The sequence below is a fragment of the Periophthalmus magnuspinnatus genome, chromosome 1, assembly GCF_009829125.3.
Source record: "Periophthalmus magnuspinnatus isolate fPerMag1 chromosome 1, fPerMag1.2.pri, whole genome shotgun sequence".
Classification (NCBI taxonomy): Eukaryota; Metazoa; Chordata; class Actinopteri; order Gobiiformes; family Gobiidae; genus Periophthalmus; species Periophthalmus magnuspinnatus.
The window spans coordinates 31,951,235-31,978,112 of NC_047126.1; the positions used below are offsets into that span (position 1 = coordinate 31,951,235).

At 39.6% G+C, this 26,878-nt stretch overlaps 1 protein-coding gene across 1 annotated transcript in view; it reads left to right on the top strand.

Annotated features, from left to right (window-relative positions):
* Positions 1–4,885: 4,885 nt before the first annotated feature.
* The window catches only part of dlc1 (DLC1 Rho GTPase activating protein), a 78,660-nt gene continuing 56,667 nt past the window's right edge, over positions 4,886–26,878 (top strand). Inside the window, exons 1-5 of the mRNA XM_033974120.2 lie at positions 4,886–5,288; positions 5,995–7,605; positions 9,652–9,780; positions 9,876–9,983; positions 24,367–24,397. Of these exons, the coding sequence (XP_033830011.2) occupies positions 6,031–7,605; positions 9,652–9,780; positions 9,876–9,983; positions 24,367–24,397 (1,843 nt within the window). The 5' untranslated portion in view covers positions 4,886–5,288; positions 5,995–6,030. The remainder of the gene's footprint in view (positions 5,289–5,994; positions 7,606–9,651; positions 9,781–9,875; positions 9,984–24,366; positions 24,398–26,878) is intronic.

Here is a 26,878-nt window from a genome sequence, read left to right on the forward strand (position 1 = left end):
TACAGCGATATCATTTGGGCCCATGTTGTAATCCCACACTCCGTTGTCTACACTGGGTATTTTGTTCCTGTAAATGGGGAAGCCTATGTTTCCACTAAAGCTGAAACAGTGTTATTTAAAGCACCATGACTCTTGGCCTTTCCAAAGGAGCTGTTAACCGCAGAGCAGAGTAAGTGACAGGGAACGATGGGAGGATTATGATGTGGTTTGTTAATGTTATTTTAAGGACTCCAAATGGGATACTACCATTTTAACATTTTGTGTAAATCTTAAACATTTCTAGTGATTCACATAACTGCTGCATTTGAGATAATTGCTGTTTCAAGTCTTTTAAACTTCCGCTCAATACTTTCAAAGCAATCCTTATGTATATGCGGACTTAAATGACTCACTTAAGCGTCGCCTACTTATTTTCCACGGGCAAACAGTGTGTGCTCTTCAATGCCCATGATTTAGGCTGGCTTATTTTTCCAATAATAAACTATATCAGTAAGGAATGTGAGGCTGTTTCCTTTGGGCCCGCATCGCTCCCCTTAAGAATGAATGACATATGGGTTTGAACAGTGGGGAATTACAGGGTGCATCATGAATAGGGCTTTTATTTGCTTCCTCTATGTGATTGCTCAAGACATGTGACTAAAGATATTTTCATTATTCATTTTTTTTTTTACATTGGTATCAGTCACATGTCCCAAAGGTCCAGCTTTGTGAAATTCTTTTGGCATCCTGTCTCTCATATTTTTTTACATGTTTACATAAGATATGATATAAGTAGTATATTTGTAGTTTTATGAGTACTGTTTTATGATGATTTTGATAAAGAAACCATTTTTTACTCCTGATTTAGTAAGCTTTACGCAGCCTCTTGTGTATTGTTGCATAAGATTTATCTGTTTTATTAATCAGTTTGTGTATTTGTAGAGGAAGAGTTCATTCATGTTTGAAGTGCTATTTAAAAACTAAATCATCTGAGACTTGCATTTCCTCTTTGTAGAGCGATGTATTTATGACTCAAAGATGTTCACTGTAATTAAATGATTATTTCATTCATTCTTGGTCAAATCCAGTGACTGTGATAAAATAACTCCATTTGAAACATTGCCAAAAGTGTTTGATTTTTTTTCTTTTTGCTACCATCTTCTAGAGGTGTTATCAATAAAAATAATGTACGGTGGATTTTATCAAGAAGGGATGGAATTGTAGTTTGATAGCAGTAAAATAAATCTTGAAAATCTTACTATACAAAGAGTAAACTACAAGCCCCCGATGGCTTTTTCAAATGGCACTTATCTGTTTTTGCAAATTAACTCTTCATAGGTAAAAGGTGGCAAAAAAAACCAAAAAAACAAAAACAAGAGTTATCTGTAGAGGAGTCTGTTTTTGTGAAGCTGCAACTAATGATTATTCTGCTAATAGATTATTCTAGTGATGATCTGTTAGCTGTTTAGATTGCAAAAGTGAATATAAGATTTTTACTAAATTCGACCTTGTCACGTGTGCACAGTTACAGAAGTAAGTTTTTTGTTCATCAAAAACACTTAATGTTCCCATTTCCTGTGTCATTTTGAGGTTATTACTGTCATAATACCTATTCTCTGCCATAAAAACTATTCTCTGTGGCATATTTTGAAATGCTTTGGTGTGGTGCATTTTATTATTTTTTTTCACGTTTTAGTGTACAATTAACACTGACCCAAAGGAAAATGCATTAGGTTATAGGTTATAGCAGAAAATGGTTATGTCCAGCTGTGACCCCTGAGCAGGTTGTTACAGAATCATAACAGAATCATAACAGTAGATGGATACATGACGATATTACTGAACATGAGCACATATAATTGATATTACAAGAGTGAATTACAAGCTGCCGATGGGTTTTTCAAATGGCATTTATCTGTTTTTGCAAATGAACTCTTCATATGTAAAATGTGGCAAAAAAAAAAAAAAGAAGTTATCTGTAGAGGAGTCTGTTTTTGTGGAGCTGCAACTAACAATTAATCTGCTAATGGATTGATCTAGTGATGATCGTTTAGTTGTTTAGATTGCAAAAGTGAATACAAGATTTTTACTAAATTCGACCTTGTCACGTGTGCACAATTACAGACAAAGTAGGATTTTTTATCAAAAACAGTAAATGTTCCCATTTCCTGTGTCATTTTGATGTCATGACAGCCATAAAACCTATTATCTGTGGCATATTTTGAAATGCTATGGTGTGGTGCTTTTTTTTATTTATAGGACAGTGTACGATAAACACTGACCAAAAGGAAAGATGCTTTGTACCAAGTTATAGCAGAAAATGCTCATTTCCACCTGTGACCCCTGAGCAGGTTAATACAGAATCATAACAGTAGATGGATACTTGACCATATCACCGAACATGAGCACATATAAGTTCATAATACAACTGGTCCCGCATCTGAACGATTATTCAGTTACTAAATGAATTGATGAGTATTTCAATATTTGATTAGCTGTGATTAATCGATTAACTTGTTTCAGCGTATGTTTTTTGCACATACAGATAAAAACATTCTCTGACTCTTTACAATAGTCATCTTTGTGTACTGAAGTCAGCCTCATGATCCCAAATGTATATGTGCACATTTGCTTTAAATCAGTTAAATTTTTAGTAATGGATTTGAACTGTAGTAAACCAAACGCCCGAGGCTTTTCAGAACAAGTCCCACGTTGTTTTATTGCCGTCATTATAATGTTTGCAGCTCACAAACAAGACTTACATAGATCGCTCGCGGACATATTCTCACACATGTTGTTGATTGAACATGTGTTTTGGACGTCATCCTACACCGACAGGAGGGGGATCGTGACGTAGAGCGCTTTACCCCACGCTCGCTGATTGAGGGGGGGCTGGAGTGGGGTCTAAATTATAGACTCATGTTGGCTGCGTCTTCGTGGTAATGAATGGATATCCTGAGTCATGCCCTCCACCAGCTCAGCGCACGTGGAAGCTGGGACGCTCCAGATCTGCTTTTCATTACAGTGGACAGCCGCATGTGATGTCGGGCTGCAGTTTGTTGAATTTGGATGGTTTCTCTTGAGAGGGACCATCTGCGTCCCAAGAGAGGCAGCGGAGACAGAGGAGGACACTTTCCCACTGTGGCCTTTAAGTAAAGACTCATCCGAGGGCCTCTGCTCTGCACATCTGCACGACCCTGGGTTAAAAGGCACTGACCCTGCTTTAAAGACCCAAGCTAAGTCTGGGTCTAGCTAGAACATGGAAATTCACAAAAAATTAACCATCGTACAGTTTGTTTTATGGTCAATGTTAATACTGACAGTCAAACAAGGCACGGCAAGTTTATTTGTACAGCACAATTTAAAATGCTTTACAGAATTTACACGTTTTGAGCCTGGATTTAAACATAGTCAAAGGATCCAGAGACACCGATTGAGACTTGCAACCTCTATGTATATTTTTGAGAAGATAAAGCCACTTTTCTATTGAGTTTTATTCCAGACTCATGTTTTAAAATGACAACCACGCCACTGTCTCCACATCTTAAGACTGAAGCGTGACATTATTTCATTTTCAGTCTTCGTACATTAAAGTTCTTATTTCTTAGTTCTTGTCCCTAAATTCATTGCTCATCCACAGCCCTGACGTACTACAAACTGGATAAGAGAGTCGTAGGCTGTAGTTTTGCGCCGTTCTCACAAAAGTGTTCAAATAAGACTGATGTGTGTTCTTTAAGCAGCTGCTTGGACCAAACTAAATATTGTCCTTTGATACAGATTCAAGCAGATGCACTAAAAAGTACAAATATTGGCGTGGTAAATGTGTGACTCAGTATATCGCTCTATCTCTAATCTTCTGTCAGGACTAAATAATGACCTCGTCCAACCGAATACAACCGAATAACAGTATGAACATCGTTTGAAGTACATTGTGCGTTTGTGTATTTCTGTTACATGGAAGACAATAAAGGAGCTTCATTCATTTTGGGTCTCACTCGTGTTAGAAAACCCAAACAAAAATCTTGTCAGTTGAATCTGTATGTTTTTATCTATTAAACAGTAATTTGAAGTTTGCCGGAGTAAAATTAGTTCCTCAGGTTTATTGGTTCTGATAATTGAATAAGGAAGTAGCGGGTCCCAAAAAATGTAGTGTTGAGGCAGACGTTGAGACTGTTTGTTTTGTAACAAGATACTTTTAAAAATTAGCTTTTGTCCTGATCTGCCCCAGTTTTTCATGCGTAGGCTTTATATAGTTTTAGGTTTGTGCAGTTCATTACACAGTTTTAATTGAGATTGTGTTATCTGTAATTGTCAGTGATAGGATTTTTAATTGAGGGGTTCACAATCACTGTCAGTCTGTAAAAATATATATTGAAAGTAATTGAGGACGATTTTTTTTTTTTGTTCTTTATCATATCAGCAGCTGTAGTTATGATACAGAATAAGTGAATGATTGTTTTTATGTTTTATTTGTGTACTCTGACTTGTTCGTATATGACTGCAACCCCATCACACTCTTAAATGCCCTTTTCTCTTTTTAATTTACCAAAACTTGACAGTTATTCTTTTGTTTTAGTTCACTGGAAAGACTGGTTACGAATGCTTGCAAACTTGACCAAATGACAAATTTGAAGCAAATGCATGCCTCAGATAAAGCTGCCAAAACAAAGTGCAATGTGCTCTGGCCCTCTGTCAGAGGTCTTACGAGGCAGCTCGCCTGTTCCTAATCAAAACCAACTGGAGCCACGAGCCGTTCCCAGTGCTCCGAAGAGGTGATGAGGAACTCCGACGAGAGAGACGAGAGCAACTCCAACGAGAGGGACAAGATTCTACCGACACTGAGCGGAGAAAGTCCACGAGGCAGAGGGACTAAAGGGATACAGTGTGCAGCAGGACAGGGGGAGGGGGCTTCTTGGATGTGAGTCAGACGTCCTGTCCACAGAGCTGGGAGGGGACCACGCTGAGGAAGAGATCCAACAGAGGAAAGCAGAGGTGGAGTGGGGGAGAGAGGAGAAAGCCAGCCCCTCAAACACAACCACCCTTCGCTCTGCGCACTCAGCGTCAGCAAAAACCTTAATGTGATCAAGATGGAAGTGGTGCGTGGACTCTTCACCGCTCCCCGGCTTCTCCCCTGCCACTGGCTTCTACCACCAAGACGCACACAACTGGCTAGATAGCCTGCAAACAGAGAGGACTACCCAACGACTGACAGGAGGTTCGAACTGCGGGATATAACATGGATTAAAGCTGACTTCTGGTGTATCAGATGAATGGAAAGACAACCTGAAGCTGGATTTGCTGCCAAAGAGGTGGATTACTACTTGATGTATAATAACTATAATCACTGTTTTTAGATTATAGGGCTATGAAACACACTCATCGTTGGAAAATTTACAAGGCGTTTATCAAAATGTATTCAGCTTGTCATTATAACATTAGGAGGGTACATTTTTACAAGCTTAGAAATAAACTTTAGATTAGTTGCCGTAAAATTTCACGTTGGCGCATTCTAGGTACAAGTTTAACATTCTTTCATTTGAAAATTCACCTTTCACCTTATTCCGTCATAAAGTGGTGCTATAGCTTTGTCAGAGTGGCAGATGTTTAGCTCACTAAGGGGACATCCTGCTTGTTTGGTCTTTATGTTCTCTTGCTGCTTGTGTTGCATGGTAAAACAGAACAGGAAAAGTGCTATAGTGTCTAATACTAAATGTAGCCTTGTGCTTTATACTTTATGTTAACATCTTTTTCTTATATATAGATATTATGCAAAAATCAAAAATGTTGTGTACTTTGCCACTGTTCATTATTTTCTTTATGCAGTAAGTAGTCATGAATCAAATGTGTGCAAAAATAATATGTAATTCGTCAAAATGTCATAATTTTTCAGTTTATTTTGGTAAAGATCTTCATTTGGCAGTTTTGCAGTTTAGATGAAATCAATTTAATATCAACCTATATGCACTAAGTATAAATGAATTGAAATCATGTCTCTAACTCCTCCTCTTCCTTCAGATCATCATCTCTATGGCCTAGCTGCAGGTCTGCATTATGCCGGTCGCCATCAGGAAAAGGAGCTGGGAGGAACAGTACAGCTATGACGACCTCCACTTGGTGTGCTGCCATGAACTGGACAGGAAGGGATCCCGGGTGACCGCGGGGCCCAAACAAGGGCGTCGGACAAGGTGTGCCTCCATGCCGGAACAATGCCATCACGAGTCGTCAGAGGTCAAAGGTCAAACTGCGGAAGTAGCAGCTCCCGTTGACCATATCGAGGTTTATTGCGGTTTGCGGGAGGAATCTAAAGAGTCCGTGCACGCGGACATTTTTGAGACCGCATGTGTCCGCACTGAGGAACTGGAGACTGACCAAAACAGTGGGATATCTACTACAAATATTGGTTGTGTAACTGATAGCGGGCGTCCTACTGAGACAATGGCTTTAGGTGATGGGGAAAGTGAACAGGATTATAACCTTGGGAATAATAAAAATGTCTGCAAAGGTTCAAATGCATGTGAGGAGCCACAATGCATCACTATCCATTCCAACAATGAGTGTTCACTGTGCGCGGGTGACGGCCCTGGCATTTCTCCAAATCATGAGGAAACAAAAGAGGGGCATACAGCAGGGCACAGCATAGCACCTCAAATCTCTGACCCTACAACTACGACAGCTGACCTCCCGCATGTCAGAGATGGTCATCTCAGCTCTCGTTTGGATGTTGCACCGGTACACGCTAAAGCAACGGACAGTTCGGTTCTTATGGAGAATGGTTGTGTTTCACCCCATTCCAACCAAACAGTGGAGGCTGTTGTGATGAGGGAACAACAATGTGACAAAGGACTAAGTCAAATCTCGAGGAAGGATTGTGCTGAGCGGCGAGATGGACCGTTTAACCCGGGAGGGCACCTGATCGAAAATAAAGACAATTCTTTAAAAAGCATTCAAGCTGGAGAGGGGGAGTGTCAAGAGACCAGTGAGACATTGGCTGAAACTGTGAACAGTGAACTAGCCAACCAGATGTTATTGGAACAGAGGGCAGGCATCATGGACCGGCCAAATGAAGACAAAAGCGAAGAATGTACAAACGAAAGCATTGAGCCTGTGTATTGTGATATTCTTACCAGCGGTGGTGATGATGTTAATGTCACAGTTTTTAAACAGTATTCAGAAGAAAAGATTATACAGGAAAGTGTGCAGTGTGCAGATGAACAATGGTCAAATTCTAATATTAGCTCTATTGAAAAAACAGTTGTTGACCAAGCAGCATCTCATTCAGAGAAGTCCATTTCTAAGTTAGACACTATCCCAGAAGCTACCTTGGCTGAACCAGATGCCCACCAGAGATTCAATTTAACCGCACTTGAGGTTTTGCCTAATGGTCCAACTGCTGAAAAACAGACCCAAGAGACGCAGATGTCTTCTGCACAGGTCAATGATGAGGTCGCGCCAACTGATTGTCATGGCAACCGCGCCTCCAGTCGCCCACGCTGTGACACACCTGCTGAAGAGGTGGCAGATGGTCCCAGAGAGCAGCACACACCTGTACATGCAGCCAGTGGGGATACAAATAAGACTGAGCAAGTTTTAGAAGGAGAGGCCAGAGTTAAAGTGCGTGTGAAAAAGGTAAGGATACACACAGCATTACTTGTGTTTTTTAAATTTATTTTCAAATTCATAATTGCAGTTTCGACAAAATGACACACACAATGCAGTCAAGGCCAGCAAGTCATTTTGGTCCCACACTCTGGCGAGCCTCATGGAAAACAATGACTTCACTCTCACATGCTCATAGAGATCTGTGAGTGAGTGGGGGGATCTGCGAAATGTTTTACTCTTTCTCAACGGCTCATTGCAAAACAAGGTCCTATAAGGGCATAGAGGCGCTGAATGCAGGGCTGAGCTCAAGCAGCCTCCACTGTGACTCCAACCGCCTTTCTAAATTAAAGTGTGCCAACAACAACAAGATAGACAACATATCTATTAATGTAATGCTCACTGACAATACTTGATTCATCTGATTGCACTGATACTGTCAAATAAGCACCAGAGCTTTGAGCTTTAATAATAACTCATAAATACAGTATATAAGCATTTCCGTTGCACTATTAGAACTGCCATACTTACACTACATTTTGTGTGAAGCTAGATGTGAAAACACTTGATGATGATGATGTGTTAAACATGCAAGATATTCCTGCAGTTTCCCATAATCACATTAGTTATCTTTTTTTAAATGTACCATCTGTTTTTTAGCAATGGCTTTAGATGATCCTGCTAGACTTTGTCTCTAAGTTTATTTGTTTTAGCGACCTGCTCTTATCCTGACCCTGGGCCAAATAAGCTCCAGTGTCATTTATCTGCAAAGCACACGAGCAGGAAACACCTTTTGCTGATTGCTTTTTCTTTATGTAATTATGAAGGAAACAAGACAAGACAAATTTTTATGGATATGAGCTGTAGAAACAGTATGAACACACTAGATTTTTGTCAGAAAAAAGCATGTATTGGTTTGTTGAGCAGATGTCTGAGAGGCTTAAAAAGACAAGGAAAGATAAAGAGAAAGGAGTGGTTTAAAGTGCACACAGTGTGAGAACTGTCTCCCATGTTAAAAAAACAGGATGTTGGGAGGAATGTAACTGAAACCTCAAGAGATGAGGAAGCAAGAACAGAACCTAAAGTGAATGCCCTTAAACGCAGCCTTCTGACTGGCTGCACTTGTTTTTAATTTGTCCATTTTGTGGTTGTTTTTGCCATGCTGAGCATGATGCCTTTGTTCATTCAGTGAGGGCTCGTAAAGATGTCATTGTTTTACCACTTACAAAGTTTCATTGTGAAAGTTAGCCTGGGAGACAGACTGTTCGTAGTGATGAACGGCCTTAGCTCAGACTGGAAGCACCGATGTGGACACACACACAGCCCCTGATGCCTCTGAGCTACCCCAGCTAACCTAACAGGGACCGCTTTGGGCAGGCTATGTGGCCTCTAACTGGAAACGACATTAAAGTGCCTGTCATAAGACGTTATTAGGATGTTGGTGAGGGCCAGGCCCTGTGCTCCAGCACAGCATGTGCATATTACTGCAGACTTGGTCTAGGAAGAACCATTAGTTAAAGACATTAGCATTACGGACAAATAAGATCATATATGCGGGTTGTCATCATACACACCCTGAAACCCACACTGTAGTACAAAGACCAAAGAGCATCAGTACAAAGATCTCTTCTAAACACTTAAAAGTGTCCTATAGGCGTGAGCACACACACACAGTGACCGAATGAGGTCATTCTCATAAAAAACAACTTCATAAAAATAGTACCAATTAGAGGAGAATAATACAAGGTTTGTTAAGCACCTCTGAGCCAACTTTGTGACATCATTTCTCTGGATCTTTCTTGAGAGAAAAATAAAACAGTTTGCCATAAGATAAGCTGTGGGAACAAAAAGAACACTGTGTTTATACAAGTCTATTACTTGGGGACTTAAACTTTGTGAAAACAACAAAGTGCAGTAAACTGGTTTATAACCTGTCTTACAGTTTAACAGCCACTAGAGGTCAGCGTGAGACTGGGTTTCTCAATGAGTAAAGACTGCCCTCTAGGTCAAAACTTATCTGAACCATGTTTGAATTAAAGACAACAACAATGAAAACATACATGTCCTTTGTTTTAGCATGAACAAGTACGTCTGGACTCAATGATACTCCTGCTGATGAAGCTGGATCAACTGGACCAAGAAATAGAGAATGCCCTCAGCGCTACATCCTCCATAAGGAGCACGCCTACCCTTCTCCGACATCAGGTACACCACAAATCTTTAAAAACACATTTCTCACTTAGTTATTCCACGGTCATAGTTTAATAGCGTTGCAGTCATGTTACTGTTCTTCCATACAGGAGTTTGATGAATCTGGATCAACAACAGTGAGAAGCTCTCCACAGCCAAATGACAGCCCCTTCCCCTGTACCCCAGAGGCCTGTCTTGGAGCCAAGCCCAAAAATGGAGTAAGTGACTGAACAAACATTACGGCTCTGGCACATGACTATGTGCATCCACACTGTAACACTGTAAATCACACACATTTAAGCAGACCTATTGTGCTTACGGCTGCCATATAGTTAAAATCTATGACACCCGCAGATCATTATGCTATAATTTTAACTCTCAATATTAATCTAAAACAACAGAAAACTGCAGTGCCCCATGGGAGCTGATGTTGCCGTAAATATCATCACAACAAAGACCCATGGAGCTGTTGGCCTCTTCTGTGGATAGTGGCAGACTGCACTGGCAATATGGCATCTTGAAAATTTTGAAAATAAGCAATTAAAGATTGCTCAAACATGCAGAATTCACTCCAAAAACAACTTCGAGAGGGTAAATAAGAAGGTTGAACAACTGTACTCTCTGAAAAGCTCGATTATACATAATATGTCTGCTTTAACATTTTTCAATTTTTTTCAAATTTAATGATCAAACCCAAACCCACAGTCGTCATGTGCAAATGGCTTGTTTTGATGGTTTTTTTTTTAACTATTTTCTGAAAACACTATGAGAACAGAACATTGTCATATTTGTACAGAAACAAACACCAAAAATATGCACATAGTGGTTGTTAATCTTGCGATTGTAGGAATGTCTCCCCATCACTTAGAGCTCAGCCAAGCAGACGTTAAACTCTATAATTAGCTGCTCCCAAACCTCCAGATCCTTTCGCCTCAACAAAGGGGTCAATCGGGAGGGTCTCGGAGGTGAAAAGCCAACATCGGGGGGGAGCGAGGAGGGAGAGATGTGCTCGCTTGCTCACTTAATGATTTTGTCAGGACTGTTTTACAACTGACTTCAGAATGAGGGCAAAGTGAAAGGGCAAAGTGAAAGGGCAAAGTGAAAGGGCCAGTAGGCAGCAGCCTCACCCTGAGCTGTTGTTCAAATAGAGAAAATATGACTCTGGTTTAACATGACTGCAGAAATGTGAATCGAAAGACACTCAAAATCTTGGTATCTGAAAACAGACAATTAGAATATTTTTCTCAGTATTTGCAGTAGATTTGGCTGACACAAAAAGTCCTTTGTGTGTTTTCTGCAGTGGAGGAAGAAGTTTTGTTACTAGTACTGATAATGGAGCAAAAAAAGACTCAAGTAAAAGTATCACGTGAAAAAATCAGCTTAAAAACATACTTAAAGAGTAAGAAGTAAAAGTATTTTGTGCAGATTTTGAGGTCTTATTAAGGTTCAAATGTAGTGATATTGATAAAGATTTGTGCTGAAACAATTGAATCAGTGTTTTTATTTGTATATTTTTTGTTTGTTCAGACTACAAACATGTTCAAACTAAACCCCTCAGGATTTTCAGCAGGTCTCAAACAATAATGAAAATTTTGTACTTTCTACTCCACTACATTTTGTAATAGGAAAAATAACATACCTTCTCTTAAATGTAGCGAAGTAAAAAGCCCATCTTCTTGTACTTATCCGGGGCCAGGTCACAGGAACAACAGTCTAGTAAGGACAGTCAAGTAAGGACTCCCAGACTTCCCTCACCCCAGACACTTCCTCCAGCTCCTCCGGTGGGACCCCAAGGCATTCCCAGACCAGCCCAGAGACATAATTACATATATACTTTACTACTTTTATTTCGTTACATTCCACCACTTGTTTTCTGAACTGCATTATTACTTTAGAAATAGAAATTACATTAGAAATAGAAGATTGTTCAGAATCAGAAATCAGTCCGAAAAAAACCTTTACAACAATGATGGTAATATAAATAGTAATATTTAAAAGCCATGCATAGAAGGCAAGTGTTCAGTAAAAAAAACCTGTTTCTTATAATTTAATCATGTAAATATTAGTAAATTTATCTTGTGTTATAGAAGGACCCTAAAAATAAATATGAATGTTATCTAACTGAAAATACTGCTGCGTGTTGAAACATCACAACATCCACATCAAACAGCATCTGTCATTCCAGGATTAACTATTGCACATGCTTGTTGACATTGCTTACTTTTCATAGCATTTCACAACTGCATTACTTTGGTTGTAGGCTGGTAGACACTTGTTGCAGTGGCTTCTCTGTGGGGTGAGTGACTCAGGCCAATGGGATGGTGGCTTCTTCAAGAGCCTCTCCTTGCTAACCGTTGCAGAGGAGTGTTGACTCCCCTTCGAACTTTCAAGTGTTGTGACGGCCACTTGATCTTTTTAGTGGCACGGTACAAATGATGAGGACAGATGCTCGGAGAGTTCAGTGCATGATGTACCTAGATACGCAGAATCAATGAATACTCCACGTTTGTCTTTGTTCTTTCATGGATTCAAATTTTTAACTAAGTCTTTTGTATTACTTATGTGCCAGCAGTGGAGGAAGAAGTACTCTATTTTGTTACTTAAGTAAAAGTGCAGATCCCAGACTCTGGTATACTCAAGTAAAAGTATCACATGAACAAAATTTATTTAAGTAAAAGTGTTAAAGTGACTGTTTAAACATGCATTTAAAGAGTAAAATGTAAAAGTATTTTGAGATTTTGAAACCTTATAATGCTTCAAATGTAGTGATGTTGATAAAGATTTGTGCTGGATTTTGCTCAATAGAAACAACTGAATGGATCTTTTTATTGTGGCTGTTTTTAGTTGTATATTTTTGTTTGCTTAAGCTATGAAAGCGTTAAAATAAACCCACTGGCCTTTTCTGCAGGGCTCATGCAATAATAAAAAATACTTTTACTATTCAATCCTATTCAAAAATGTAGTGGAGTAGTAAGTACAGATACCTGCTCTCAGATGAAGTGAAGTTAAAGCAAAAAGTATCCAGTACTCCAGTATTTTTCAGTATTTTGTTAACTATGTGGACTCTTAGATTTGACTAATTATTGTTATTTTAACTCTGTGTAAAGCACTTTTGAGTCGTCTGTGTTATTGAAAGGTGCTCTACAAATAAAATGGACTCAGTTCAGGAAGGTTTGAGCCTGATTAAATCAGTGCCTAAAGCTGGTTCCTGTTCATTGGAGTTAGATAATGAATTTCAAGTGCGGCATATCACTTTAGAAAAAACAGACAACAAACCATAACATTGAAACTGATTTATGCCACTGTCACAATAATCCTATAGCACTAAACATGGCAGAAATAAACAACTTTAAAAGCTAGTTTGTATCTCTAATGAGTCATGGAAGGTATTTATTAAACCCTCTAGAGCTCAAATGTTACTGTAGTACAAATTAGTACAAAGCAAAGTAGCCATGAAAAATATTAACCCAAAATGATTGTTCCATTCCATCTATGATTTGTTGAATAATAATGACAATAGTCCTGTTTCCTGTTCATTGGAATGTCCAGCCCAGTGGAATGTACTGTTAGAAGATCAGCTCACCAACAGTTACAACCTTTATAACCATGCTGTTTTCTCGCACTGACAAATGTACAATAATAACATTTGATGAGGACAGACGTTTGTTTGCATTCCTCCCACCGCTTGTTACAAAGGCATCGGGTTCAAGTGAACTGACTCCCGGCACATGCTAGTGTCACCCTGTGGCTATTGTTAGCCTTCAGCAGGTGGCTGTTATTCTGCATCAGATTTGGGGCCTACATGAGAGGATGTTGTGCCTCAGCAGGTGTCTTCTCTTTAGGGGAAATGCTATTCTTTCCCCCAGTGTTTTTATGCAGGTCCATACTCTGTGCTGTGTGGAGCAGGTGTCTGACTCGGGTGTTTGTTTTGAGTTGTTGTGTTGTGAGCAGGTGGCTTTCATTGGGATTATAGAACCACAATGCTGATATGCCATAGGTCTATATATATATATCATACCTACAAATATATATGTTTGTGATATGCTGTTTTTTTTTATTAATTTGGGACTAGGGCTGGGTACAGTTGAATAGTTAAAAAAATAAGGTAATACTGGTTCCAAATGGGCTGTCAAACCTATCGAAAATCAGATACTAATCAATACTAAAACCAGTATCAAAACTAGATACTCGTTTGAGCAGATATCAATATAGATATCTAAAACGAAGAAATTAACCTTTCCTGAATCACTTTAGAATTACTTTGAGCTGCATCAGAACAAGCATAAGACATACAGACTAGTACACACCCATGGACCACTATGGAACCTACCTGGACACTGAGGGATTACACAGATGTAAGTTTGAAATGTTTGAAACTCAGCCTTTTTGGTAAGGTCTATTCCAGGGTACTGGGGAGGAGAATCTGACCAATAGTCAAACCTCAGATCCAGGAGGAGCAGTGTGGTTTTCGTCCTGGTCGTGAAACAATGGACCAGCTCGATAATCTCCATCGGGTCCTCGAGGGTTCATGGGAGTTTGCCCATCCAGTCCACATTTGTTTTATGGATCTGGAAAAGGCATTCGACCGTGTCCCTCGTGGTGTCCTTTGGCGAGTGCTCCGGTACCCTTTGCTAAGGGCTGTCCGGTCCCTGTATGACCAGAGCAGGAGCTGTGTTTACATTGCTGGCAGTAAGTCAGACCTGTTCCCAGTGCATGTTGGACTCGCCAGGGCTGCCCTTTGTCACCTGTTCTGTTCATTCTTTTTATGGAGAGAATGGAGTGGTTTGCAGCCGAGTGTGAAGTGACTGGGATGAGAATCAGCTCCTCCAAATTCGAGTCCATGGTTCTCGACTGGAAAAAGGTGGTTTGCCCTCTCCGGGTGGGTGGTGAGTCTTTGCCTCAAGTGGAGGAGTTCAAGTATCTCGGGGTCTTGTTCACGAGTGAGGGAAGGATGGAGCGTGAGATTGACAGGCGGATCGGTGCAGCGTCTGCAGTAATGCGGTCACTGTACCATTGTGGTAAAGAAGGAGCTCAGCCGAAAGCTCTTGATTTACCGGTCAATACGTTCCTACCCTCACCTATGGTCATGAGCTCTGGGTAATGACCGAAAGGACAAGATCGCGGATACAAGCGGCCGAAATGGGTTTCTTCCACAGGGTGGCTGGATGCTCCATTAGAGATAGGGTGAGGAGCTCGGTCACACGGGACGAGGTCTGAGTAGAGCTGCTGCTCCTCCACGTCGAGAGGAGTCAGCTGAGGTGGCTCAGACATCTGCTCAGGATGCCCCCTGGACACCTCCCTTGAGAGGTGCTCAGGGCATGTCCCACTGGGAGGAGGCCCTGGGGAAGAGCTAGGACACGCTGGAAGGGACTATGTCTCTTGGCTGGCCTGGGAACGCCTTCGGGTCCCACCGGAGGAGTTGGAGGACGTGTCTGGGGTGAGGGAAGTCTGGGAGTCCCTGCTTAGACTGCTGCCCCTGTGACCTGGTTCCAGATAAGTGGAAGAAAATGGATGGATATTTTTATAAGCTGATGGGTGCTATAAAAAGTTATTACACAAACCCAGTGATTAAAAAATACTGTTTTTCCTTAAGTCGTTGTACCTGTACTGTGAAGGCCATGTACTGGTACTAGAAAAATATTTTGGCACCTACATGTACAAAAGTGGCTTGTATTCTGTGGCTGAACTAACTTATGCAACTGAAGTTATTTGTGGTTATTAAAGCCTTTGGTTTTATAGCCCTAGTCTATTTTTAGCCCTCTGTGGCTGAGGATGTGACAGGCCTCGGAGGCGGGTGGAGTCGGGTGGAGGCTACTGACCCCTGTGGACCTTCCTCTCAGCGTTACCGTCGGAAACAACACATCATTCAGCTCTGACTCTCAACGTTCCCACTGGCATCGCTCTTCACTATCTCCCTGAGACAGCTCTCCGATGGGGCGCATGGCAGTTGTGTCTGTTAAATGTAGCACACCCGCGTCTTACATTTCGTGCACACGCTGAAAGGGAAGACCTCGTTCGATCCATCACCTCTTCACGATCTCTGAGAATTTTCCATAACCGAGTCACCTTTGACCCCATATGTTTGGATCTGTGTTCTGTCTCCCTGACGACCACACTTCAGAGCATCACTGGTACCTGTAGGTGTCTTCTGGAAATGAAAACAAAAGAAACAGAAAAACATGCAATATATAGTCAGTTGAATGTTATTAATGAACTTTTTTTGTAGACGGATACATTTTTCTAAGTCATTTTATCTGTTGAGGAACAATGCTATCGGAGCGGGTTGCGTGCTAAGGCTGCTTGCAGATCTATGCTCTGTCCTTCCTCTCTGATCCGGTTTGGCTCTCACAGTCCCCCAACATCCTCTGTCCCAACCACACCTTTAGTAATGTCTTCTCTGTGATAAAAGACACGACTACTTGGATTTTCCACTCAGTGCTACCCGCGACTGAACAGCACTCAACAGTTTTATGATCTGGGCATTATAATGTTTGCTTATACATTCCACCCACATATTTGACTTTTAACACAGTAGAGAGTGTGCAGAGCTAGTGAACCTCAAACCCAATAGCTGTTCTGGTCATGGCCACTCTATGTTTGTGCAGTGTGAATGTCCTCGAGGTTGACATGCCATTCAAATGCTTTATCTGACTTTAAGCTCCTATATTGCACTATTTTCTGATCTGTTATAATGTTGTTTCCTCATCGCAAAACAACTGCAAGTCTGTTTTTAGGAGGTAACAATATTCAAAAAAGAGTCAATTTTGGATAATATAGGACCTTTAAATATCTTGGACTGTATTTCATATCTTTCTCCTGTCTTCATATTTCTACATTACTTTATTCACAATCTCTTCTGGGCTGCTTTGCGTCAGCGTTTGTGTTTATTGTTAACTCACACTAAGCTACCCGCTGTGTCACTGAAGTTCAGCGCATACTACAATAGACTGTTAAAGAATCAAATCGGCAGGGAGCTGGCACTTGCTGTCAGTAAATCATCTCGAATGAATGGAAAAATATGAGCACCTGGAAACAACCCAACAATAAAGTTCCATAAATCAGATGACGAATAAATGCACTCTTTGATTCGTACTGTAGTGTAGATGCTCAAACACGCACACAGGAATGTGTAAAACCAGGTGGAACTAGGACATGCTGGGGACTTGTGGCTTTTGATTGGTTATCTGAGGAATGTTTTTACGGATGTGGTCACATTCTGGTTTGATAATTATTAAATACCTACCTGAAAGTTATGCTCCATTCGCATATTTTTGTTGCCAATTATTATCTTTTTGTTGACCTACTTTTGTTTATCTGTGAATGGGTGACTGTGTAACGCTGTGATTCATGGGAGGGCCAGTGTCACAACAGTATGGTACATCTGCTTTCCCTTTTTTTCCAGTATGTTAGCAGCTAATCCTCATTGTTAGTGCAGTTGGGCTCCTAAAGCGTCTCCATTTTTACCCAGGGCCATAGGCTACATTCAGCTATGTGAGAAGAGACAGGTGACGCTGGTGTTGACTGTTCTGTTTGCAAGCACACTGATAAGTGACTGATACGGCCACACAGTCTGTCGCAGCCTTGTCACGAACATTTCAAACTTATTTTCGATACGAAGGAGTAGACCTGTCACAATAATTACTATATTGACTTATTGTTCAGTATATGAAAGCTGGAACAATATTTTTTGAGTGTCAGTATTTATCATGTTACACTTTCTTTGCACTACTGTGAAATTCTGGTTTACTTTTTTGGTATTTTTTGCTATTTACTTATCGCAGCTCATGATTTTTTAACAATATTGGACATTTAGAATAGTTTTTGTGTTGGCATAATATAGTTTCAATATTATTGTTTATCGTCTATATTTACTTCAGCGATATAACGAACTTCAAAATATGTTATGGTGACAGACGTACTACGGAAAAGACTCAACACTCAATCCACATTTCAAAACCGTAATAGTAAATGGACCCAGCAGAGAGGCTCAACAGTATTGGATGTGTGTTTCTGTGTCTACATGCACATTGTCTACAGTTGTGAGAAATACTGCAATAAATGATAATATTGAAACTACTTTGTGCCACTGATACAGAAACAATAATGCACGATAATCCCAGTAAATAATTGCAAATAGACAGTTTCAATGAAAAGGCCTGAGCTGCAAAAAATAAATAACAGAATGAACTGATAATTAGCCACAGAAGTTACTCAAAAATCTATCGTTCCAGCTTTCTTATACTGAAAAAACTCATATATGCCCCAATCCATAAAAGTGATACAGCAACATGGACTGATAGTGCAGATGTGTGAAGCCTGAGTGATCGTATATTGTCCATTTCTTTTTGTTTTTATCATGTCATGTCTGTATTAATGCTACTGACCTGCTGAACAATAAGTGGATATAGTAATTATGGTCCAGGCCTAGTGTCTTGTGCCAAAGTGATTTTGATTTGTGTTTATGTTTAGCCGATTTTTGTGATTATATTTTATTCCTTTGTATTGTAAAATGTGGCTTATCTCTTGGACAGTGAAAAAAATCTGAAGTCAAATCTTACAGTTCGTATAATTGAGGTTTCCAGTACAACCTAAACTGTTTTGTTGGTTGTAACTGTAGTCTTGGTGTTGTATCACATTTTCTATACCGTGTTTCTTTTTCGCGAAGGCACCTGCACGGGGGCATTTCTTGGACCTCTTTTGTTGCATAACTATTTTTTTGTGACACCCGGAGAAGACGCTTAGAGATGGTCACTTTTGGCAGGAAGCGTTTAATGTTCAGAGACAGGAGTTATTGTCTTGTCTGCTGATGCATTCCAGGGCCAGTGGACGTTTCACAGTTTGTGCTCCGGGGGCCCCGCACTAAATCCCACCAGACAGAGCATGAAACCAAAAGCTTGTTGCTCTGGTCTGGCCCTGTAAACAAAGATGGTGCATTCTGCTCTTTGCCATTCACTTGTAATTAACCTCGTAGCACAAGTATGTATGCAGAACTAGAGGTGATCAGCAGATGTAAATTTTAAGAGGTTTCATTCCAGAGGAGAAGAGGATTGTTCATATATGAAGGTCACATTTGGGTTTAAGTATAAGTGCTTGAGATTGTAGTGTCATGCTTCAGTTTTCAATTAAAGAGCCCATATTTTCTGATCTGGTCTTAGGTGCATATTAGAGATAATAAAGTGCAGATATTTGCACTTTTTAGCACATCGTTATCTGCCGTAAATCTATAGCAATGGTCAATATTTTGTCCCATCATATGTTTGTCCCAGTCAGCTGCTTAAACATGTATAAATTATGTATAAAGCTAAACACTTTCGTCTAAAGATGGTACTGCGAAACAGCTCTCGTGTCCTGTTTGTAATAATAAAAGGTTGTGGATGAGTTTGTGCTAAATTCAAATGAAATAATTTGGGGAAAATTATCAAAATTGGCCTCACACATACAAAAATATTGGCAGAGCTCATCTAATTTGTTTATTTATTTATTTTTTGAGTGAAAGGTTATGTTAAAGCAGACCTATTATGCAAAGTCAACTTTTTAGAGAGAACCATGTTGTAGTTGTTTCCCTTCACCATTTACTCACCTGGAAGTTGTTTTTGGAGTGATCCGTGCATATTTGTACCATCTTTAAGCACTTTATTGCCGATCAATCCCTGTTTTCACTTTCGCCGGTACACGCCCACTGCTGTACTTCGTTTGCCAATTTATTTTCTTAATTGGTGATACATGTAGGATTCGACAGTGCTGCGTAGTCATTTTGGTACTTTTTTTTTTTTTTTTTTATCTGCTGCTCGTTATCGTTGAGTGATATCATTTTCTGTGACTTTATCTCCCATTGCACACCACAGTTTTGTAACACCAAAGTGAGCGGACTTGTTCCTTTTATTTTTATTTTAAGTTGTTTTAGATTACTATTGTGATTTAAAATGTGCAAATTGAAACATAATGATCACAGATTATAACTATAGCAGACACAAGCTGAACAGATCTGCTTTAACAGTGTGGCTTAGTAGAACTATGCTGTCTTTAAAATCAATCATCTACAGCAGTCTTAGCATTACTTCCTGTTGACGCGCTCCATCTATAACATATGGAAACTATTAAAATGTGGGGAAGAGACTTAGCGGACTATGAAAGGGGGACAAGGGGTTAGACTTTTCCTCGAGGAGTGGGTGAAAATGAAATTGTTTCCCACGTTTTCTCACACAACTCCTTGTTGATGGAGCATGGAGAAGTGTGCGTTCATGCCAGTCCAGAAGGCAGACATAAAGTTTAGATAACATCTCTAAGTCCCTGGACAATAAATGCATGTGCAGTCAGTCATACACACAGATTTTCTTCCTCACCTTTGTGACTGGTGCTGAAGTCGCCAGCTTTCCTGACCCTATAAGCCATCTCCTCCAATTTAACCATTTGCGATAAGTGTTGGAGAAAGAGGTTTGGGTTAGCCTGAGCCCTCCTAATCCTAAAACAGTACAGAGCATGGGTGGCCACACACTGCAGCTGTAATACAGGAGGGGGCTGGGAGTCACAGAGCCACAGTGGACCAAGTTTGTGGGGCAAGGGACACGTGTACGTGGGCCTGTTACAGTGATTACTATATTGACTTGCTGGAACAATATTTTTTTTGGATCACTATTTATCATGTGCACATTTTTGGTTGTTTTGTGGCTATAGGATCAGACTTAAGTCATAAAGGTTTGAATTAATAACTTCTATGACTCATTACAGATGCAAACTAAGAACTGAAGTGTTTCATTCTCATATTTATTTATTGCAGCTCATGATTTTTCAACAATATTGTACATTTAGAATAGTTTTTGTTGTTTAAATCTGGTCTTGGGTTGTTGTGTCAGTGGCATAAATTTGTTTCAGTCTTATATCTATCTGAAGGGAGGAGCCAATTACACTGAAACTAACACACCTATTTGTTTCAGTCTTATATCTATCTGAAGGGAGGAGCCAATTACACTGAAACTAACACACCTGTTTGTTTACAGTTTCTGTTTGTTGGCTAGGTCTATGAAACTAGATTAAGTGTGAACTGTACCTGAGTTATACACTGTCTGGCCCCCCCAAAAAAGTCGCCACCTGGATTTAACTAAGCAAATGGATACGAGCCTCCTGCAGGTGGTCAGGTCTAGGTTCAGCAACAGTCTGTGGTCAAAGAATGAGGTTAGCTGACACCTGAATATACTGAATGACCAGGTTATTCCATCAATGGATTTTTTTCTTCCCTGATGGCATGGGCGTATTCCAAGATGACAATGCCAGGATTCATCAGGCTCAAATAGTGAAAGAGTGGTTCAGGAGCATGATACATCATTTTCACACATGGATTGTCCACCACAGAGTCCAGACCTTAACCCCATTGAGAATCTTTGGGATGTGCTGGAGAAGGCTTTGTGCAGCGGTCAGACTCTAACATCATCAATGCAACATCTTGGTGAAAAATGAATGCAACACTGGATGGAAATAAATCTTGTGATGTTGCAGAAGCGAAATCGAAACAATGTCACAGCGAAATGGGTGACATAATCAAAGCTAAAGGCGGAACAACCAAATAGTTAAGTGTGTGACCTTTTTTTGGCCAGGCAGTGTATTTTGCATAATTGTTCAGGTCCCTAGTGGAGCTCTCACAATCACACATACCGGGACAACAGAGGGATTACATAGACAAACACTAACAATAAAATATCTATGTACAAGATGTTTTTTATTTGTTCATAACATGCTTTTAAAACACTTGCTAATTTTTAACTCCATTGTATTGGTGACAGTTAATATGATTCTGCATATGATTTGTTAGATTATGCGATTGGGAATTCATTGTTACACAGTGACTTTATAGTTTGCTTGATGCTTAATGCGAGACTTTTAATACTGTAACATTGTTTATTACATTCACTAGCAGTCATTAAAACAACGCAGTTAAACGTTTTACACCAGATTTTACCTCACACCAGCTCCCAAATCATTTCACATACTAAATGTCACAAGCTTCTATTTTCTCTTTTGTCTTCTGGGTGCTACAAAATCACTTTAAATTATCGAGAAATAGCAGCACAGGCCTCCAGACACACACATAGCTGAGGCATTTGTGTTAAGCAAACACATACCATACCCCCCGTGCCCCTGAACAAGCCATTTCCAGTAAATTAGTGGCAGTAAATGAGGCAGCTGATATACTCGGAGCTCTCCCCAGTGAACACCTGACACGGCCCTGGCCCTCAGCCCACCAACCTGCGCACGAAAACAGTCCAAAGTATGTCGGATAACACTGGTACTCGCTGGTACCCATTCATTCACACTCGCACAGTCACCGCTACAGAACCGCAATTGTTATTATGAAGCAAAACACCAGGCCAGATTTACAATGTGTGCAAATGGCTTCAGGGGTCATTGGCAACAACCCACGGTGTAGTGTTTGCACAACAGAACGGGGACACACGGCTGAACTTGAAACCTGAAAATGTCTTATTAGTACGGTACAATGTATGAGCGGGAGACCACCCATACTCGGTTTACAAAAGACAGTATTTTAAAAGAACTTGTTCATGATCTCTCAACTGCATGTCATGATAACACATGATCGTTTATCTAAATCTGCAATAAATAAAAAAAAAAAAAAAGATGAGCTGTAATAAATAAACAGCAGAATGAAACACTTTAGTACTTAGTTTGTATCTGTAATGTGTCGTAGAAGTTATGAATTCAAAGTTTTATGGCTCAAATCTGATCATATAACCAAAAACTAACAAAAAAATTACCAGTAGTGCAAAGAAAATGTATACGTGATAAATATTGACCCCCAAAAATGTGGTTCAATAAGTTAATATATTAATTATCATGAAAGGCCTAACTCTTAACAACTTGTCTTACTTTCTTGACCAAAACATTTTGCTCAGTATCTATAGCAATTCTAATGGAACAGTTTGGATTTATAGATATGTTATTTGCAGTGTGTCTTTCAAAAACATTTTTAGTTCACTATTGTCAGTAGTGCTGTACAGTGAGTACAAGTAACTACAAAGATGCAGTGGACAGAAGTTTGTAGGGCTTGATACGAAATATAGATAAATTCGATTATGAGGATTTTATGGGACAGCAGCAGAAAGGAGAAGTTAGAGAGTAAGTTAGCTGAACATTTCGTATTTTGTGGTGTAAAAACGCAGAATAAACTCATGATTTTTTGTTTTGTAGTACTTTTTCCTGCTTAAACTCTCATGCAGGTGTAGTCTTGTGGGTACAGCTTGGGTCAGATGGTTTTGAAAGCTTTTTCCACGTCCACTTTTCAGTTGACTAATCGATTGCCAGGACTTCTCTTTAGTCTACCAAGAATGTCTTTAGTTGACTACAGCCCTAGAGCACCGACTGTGTGGCTCTGATTCGGTCTAGCTCTAGTTATTATATCATTACCACAGATTTTCTCTTTTATAATGTGATTACATGTCCCTGGCTGCCCTATTAGATAACTAATTTCCCCTCTTGTTTTTCTCATCTCCTGGTAATGAGGCCGTCTATAAACGAGGTAAAGTGATAATATTTACTCCAGTGGTGTCATTTTCCAAACACTGAAGTTCTAATGTTCTAAATCTCACCAAATAACACCTGACAAATACAAAAACGTAACTCATTTCATTGTGTACTTTCCAGGCTCTGAGATTATCCTCCCTTGTCTCCTCAGATTAGATAGTTGAGATAGTTCAACCAGTGTTTGCCGTGACCAAAAAATACACTTTTTTCCTTTCAAATTTACACTGGATGGTGTGTTATAAAGAAGAAATATAGATGACGTGATTGAGACAACACTTTATATGGCATAAATCTGTACAGACCTCTACTTGAAAGGTTTTTATTCTGCACCTTTCTCTTTATTTATGTTTTGATTTGTTATATTATCATTTTAATGTCTTTCTTATTCTTAATTACTTTGTGTATGAATGTGCTATACAAATAAACTAGCCTTGCCTACTACAAAGCAACAACAAACCATATATAAAAGACGCCATTGTGCGGACCCGACTGGTGTCATAAAGCTCAGAATCCCCTTGATATTTGAGAAGCAACATAAGCAGCAAATCCCTTGTCATAAAATAAAAAGTGAACAACACAAGAAGCTATATTTTGTTATGTTTTTTAGAACGTTTTGCTACTAACCCATAAAATGTCATCGCCCTTGTCAATAATTCTTCTTCAGATTTGTGCAAGAAGAATGTGTATTAAAGCAGGTCAGGTTATAGAGGTCAGCGAATGAACCCTGGGGTCAAAAGTCACAGCCAAGAAAGACCTTTGCATTCCAACTGACTGGTGCCCTCTGCTCACTCACAAGCACTCAGACAACCTCACATATGTTTAAAATGAACAAAGACGCAAAGGCATTTCTGAACTTTTGACATTTTAATGACAGTAACTCAATTCGGTAAGAGTAATTATATTTTCAGTAATTACAATGGATTACTGCAGGCCAGACTAGCCTCGGAAATGTGCACGTTTTTGCTGTGGTTCGATACGTCACACAACCATCAATTTGAAATAATGTTAAGCGATGATTTTTCAGATAACACATGCTGCATAAATAATCAAATGTCTTTTGTTTTACAGAGCAACTCCATATCTGAAAATGAAAAGGCCGGTGAGTAATAATCTATTTATATATTGCCATACACAGTTTTGGCTTTTCTGTGTTATATTTTGATTTGTGGCATTCCTCATAATCTTGTGCTCTTGTGAGGGGGTTGAGGTTTTGACGATGCTGGATTGAGGACTAGATAAGACCTTGACTTATCCCAAAACAGAATCTAGTCTGTCGCCCTCGCCAGATAAGGCAGTCTGGCTGTCCGATGGCATACATAAATCACGCCAGTCCATTGTATATTTAGTTAACTTCACTATTTAAAGATGCTCTGTATAGTCCAAAACTTTTTTTGTGTTTTGCCAGGAACGTTTCACAAAAGGGGAATAAATAATGTGCCAATCTCCATGGAAACAAGTAGATAACTCCAACAAAGAAACAAGTATTTTTGGCAATAAAAGCACCAAAAGATAGATTATAGCATACTGTGAAATTCCAAGCAATTCCAAGCAAAATAATAATTTTCTTGGCATAACCAGGGGACGGATCCTGCACCAGAAAAGTTACATAGTGTAAAGGTTCTATATTATGCAAAATGTACTCTTGTGAGCTTTAAACATCAAGAGTTGTGTTTTCTTTCATTCACATGTGTTTGAGTAACTCTTTATTATTAGTCTGTTTACATCTCCAAAGCTCAGTATGCTCTGTTCCACCTTATGACGTCATGACGTGGCAGTTTTCAAGTTAACAGCTCCTTTTTTTTGTTTAGTTGAGATCGATTCCAGGGCTGAAATTATCCGAATGATTCTAGTGAAGGTGTATGGAGTTTAAAAACACAGTAGAGCACTTCCTGTATTACCACATAACATCACAAGGTGGAACAGACTGTTTTCTGTTTGAGAGAAAAATCAGCCTAAATCTGCAGGGTTCATGTGTTAAACATGTGTGAATTAAATAAAATATAACTCTGGTTTGTTTGTGATGAGGAAACAACACTAGAACATAACATTATAGATCAGAAAATGGTGTAACATGGCTCCTTTAAAACGAGTGTGTAATGTGCATATCCATACTGTCATACATGTGTTGTATAAGTTGAATTACTTGACATCACATCAGTCAGTCAGCAAAGCATGAGGCTGATTTCTTGATAAAATGCCTGCTGTGCATTGACACGTTGAGTCGCTGCCCGCTGTCAGTTCTTTGGCACCGTTTATTATGAATCAATCTAAGCAAAGAGGGACCTCGCCCTGAGGTCACTGCGTCCTCCATTTTGGCTCTGGCCTCTGTTCCAACAGCCTGCCGTGATGCACAAGCTCAACAGGAAACTGTGCATGGACAGTTTGAGAGGATCGGCAGGAGAGCAGTCGCCAGTCCAATAGTAAACAATAGGGTGAGGTGGTTGGATGTGGGACGAGGGCTTTATTATAGTCTCCTGCTGTCTCTGAGCCTGCTGGGACTCCTCATTCTCCTCTGTGTCTCCCTCTAATTACTGCTCAGAACTCTGCATGGGAACTCTCTGTACCTTTTGACAACTTTGGCGAGGACTTAAAATCTGAACTCACAAATTGTTCGGTCAAAAGAATATTACATAATGCAAGACAGTGTACATAATGTATTAACTACTCTACCCTTTTAGTAATTTTTTTGTACTTGTGCTATCATTTACCGCCTTCATTCCTGCTACATGTTATAGCAATGGGCTTCAGAGGGATGAAAACCTAATACCGTTGCCATAGCAAGTAACAATTCAAAACAGTGTTATATCTTTTGAGTGGGCAAAAGTTCCAAAGGAAACCAATGACTACATACTTTTGGCTTTAACTAGAACAGGTTGCTTATCTCGGATACTTTGCTTCAGATATGGACTCAAATATCTTTCCCTCTCCATCATAGAAGTAGAAGTGACTATCTTTTCAAAATATTAAGAGTAACGTGGGTCTAATCAGCTCTGAATGACTACAGAGCTAAATGAAAGATACTTTTGCCCTTTTTTATTAGTCTGTTTACATGTCCAAAGCTCAAAATGCTCTGTTCCACCTTGTGATGTCATGAAGTGGTAGTTTTCATGTTAACAGCTCCTTTTACCTTTAGTTCAATATTAGATTGGCAGTTCCAGGGCTGAAATTATCCAAATGATTCTAGTGAAGGTTTATGGAGTTTAAAAACACAGTAGAGCACAGTGTTTTGTTTTTTTGTTTTTTTTTTTTTTTAAGAGAACTTTGTGTGTTAAACATGTGTGAATGAAACAAAACACAACTGCAGTTATGTTTTTGATGAGGAAACATTATAACATAGATAAGTTAGTGTGATAAATATTGTACTATAGGCCCTTTTAATAAACGAAATTGAAGAAAAGTATTATTTCTCCCCCCAAACCAGTTGCAGTACAAGTCAAAGTTCAAAAATATTCAAAAAGCAATTGTAAGCATGTAATTCTGTCCACCTCTGCCCTCCATTACTAGAACAGAAAGCCAGCAAGACTGCACGGTAGCAACTTCAAAGAGTGGTCAAGCATCTGCGGTAATTTTTCTTCTTTTA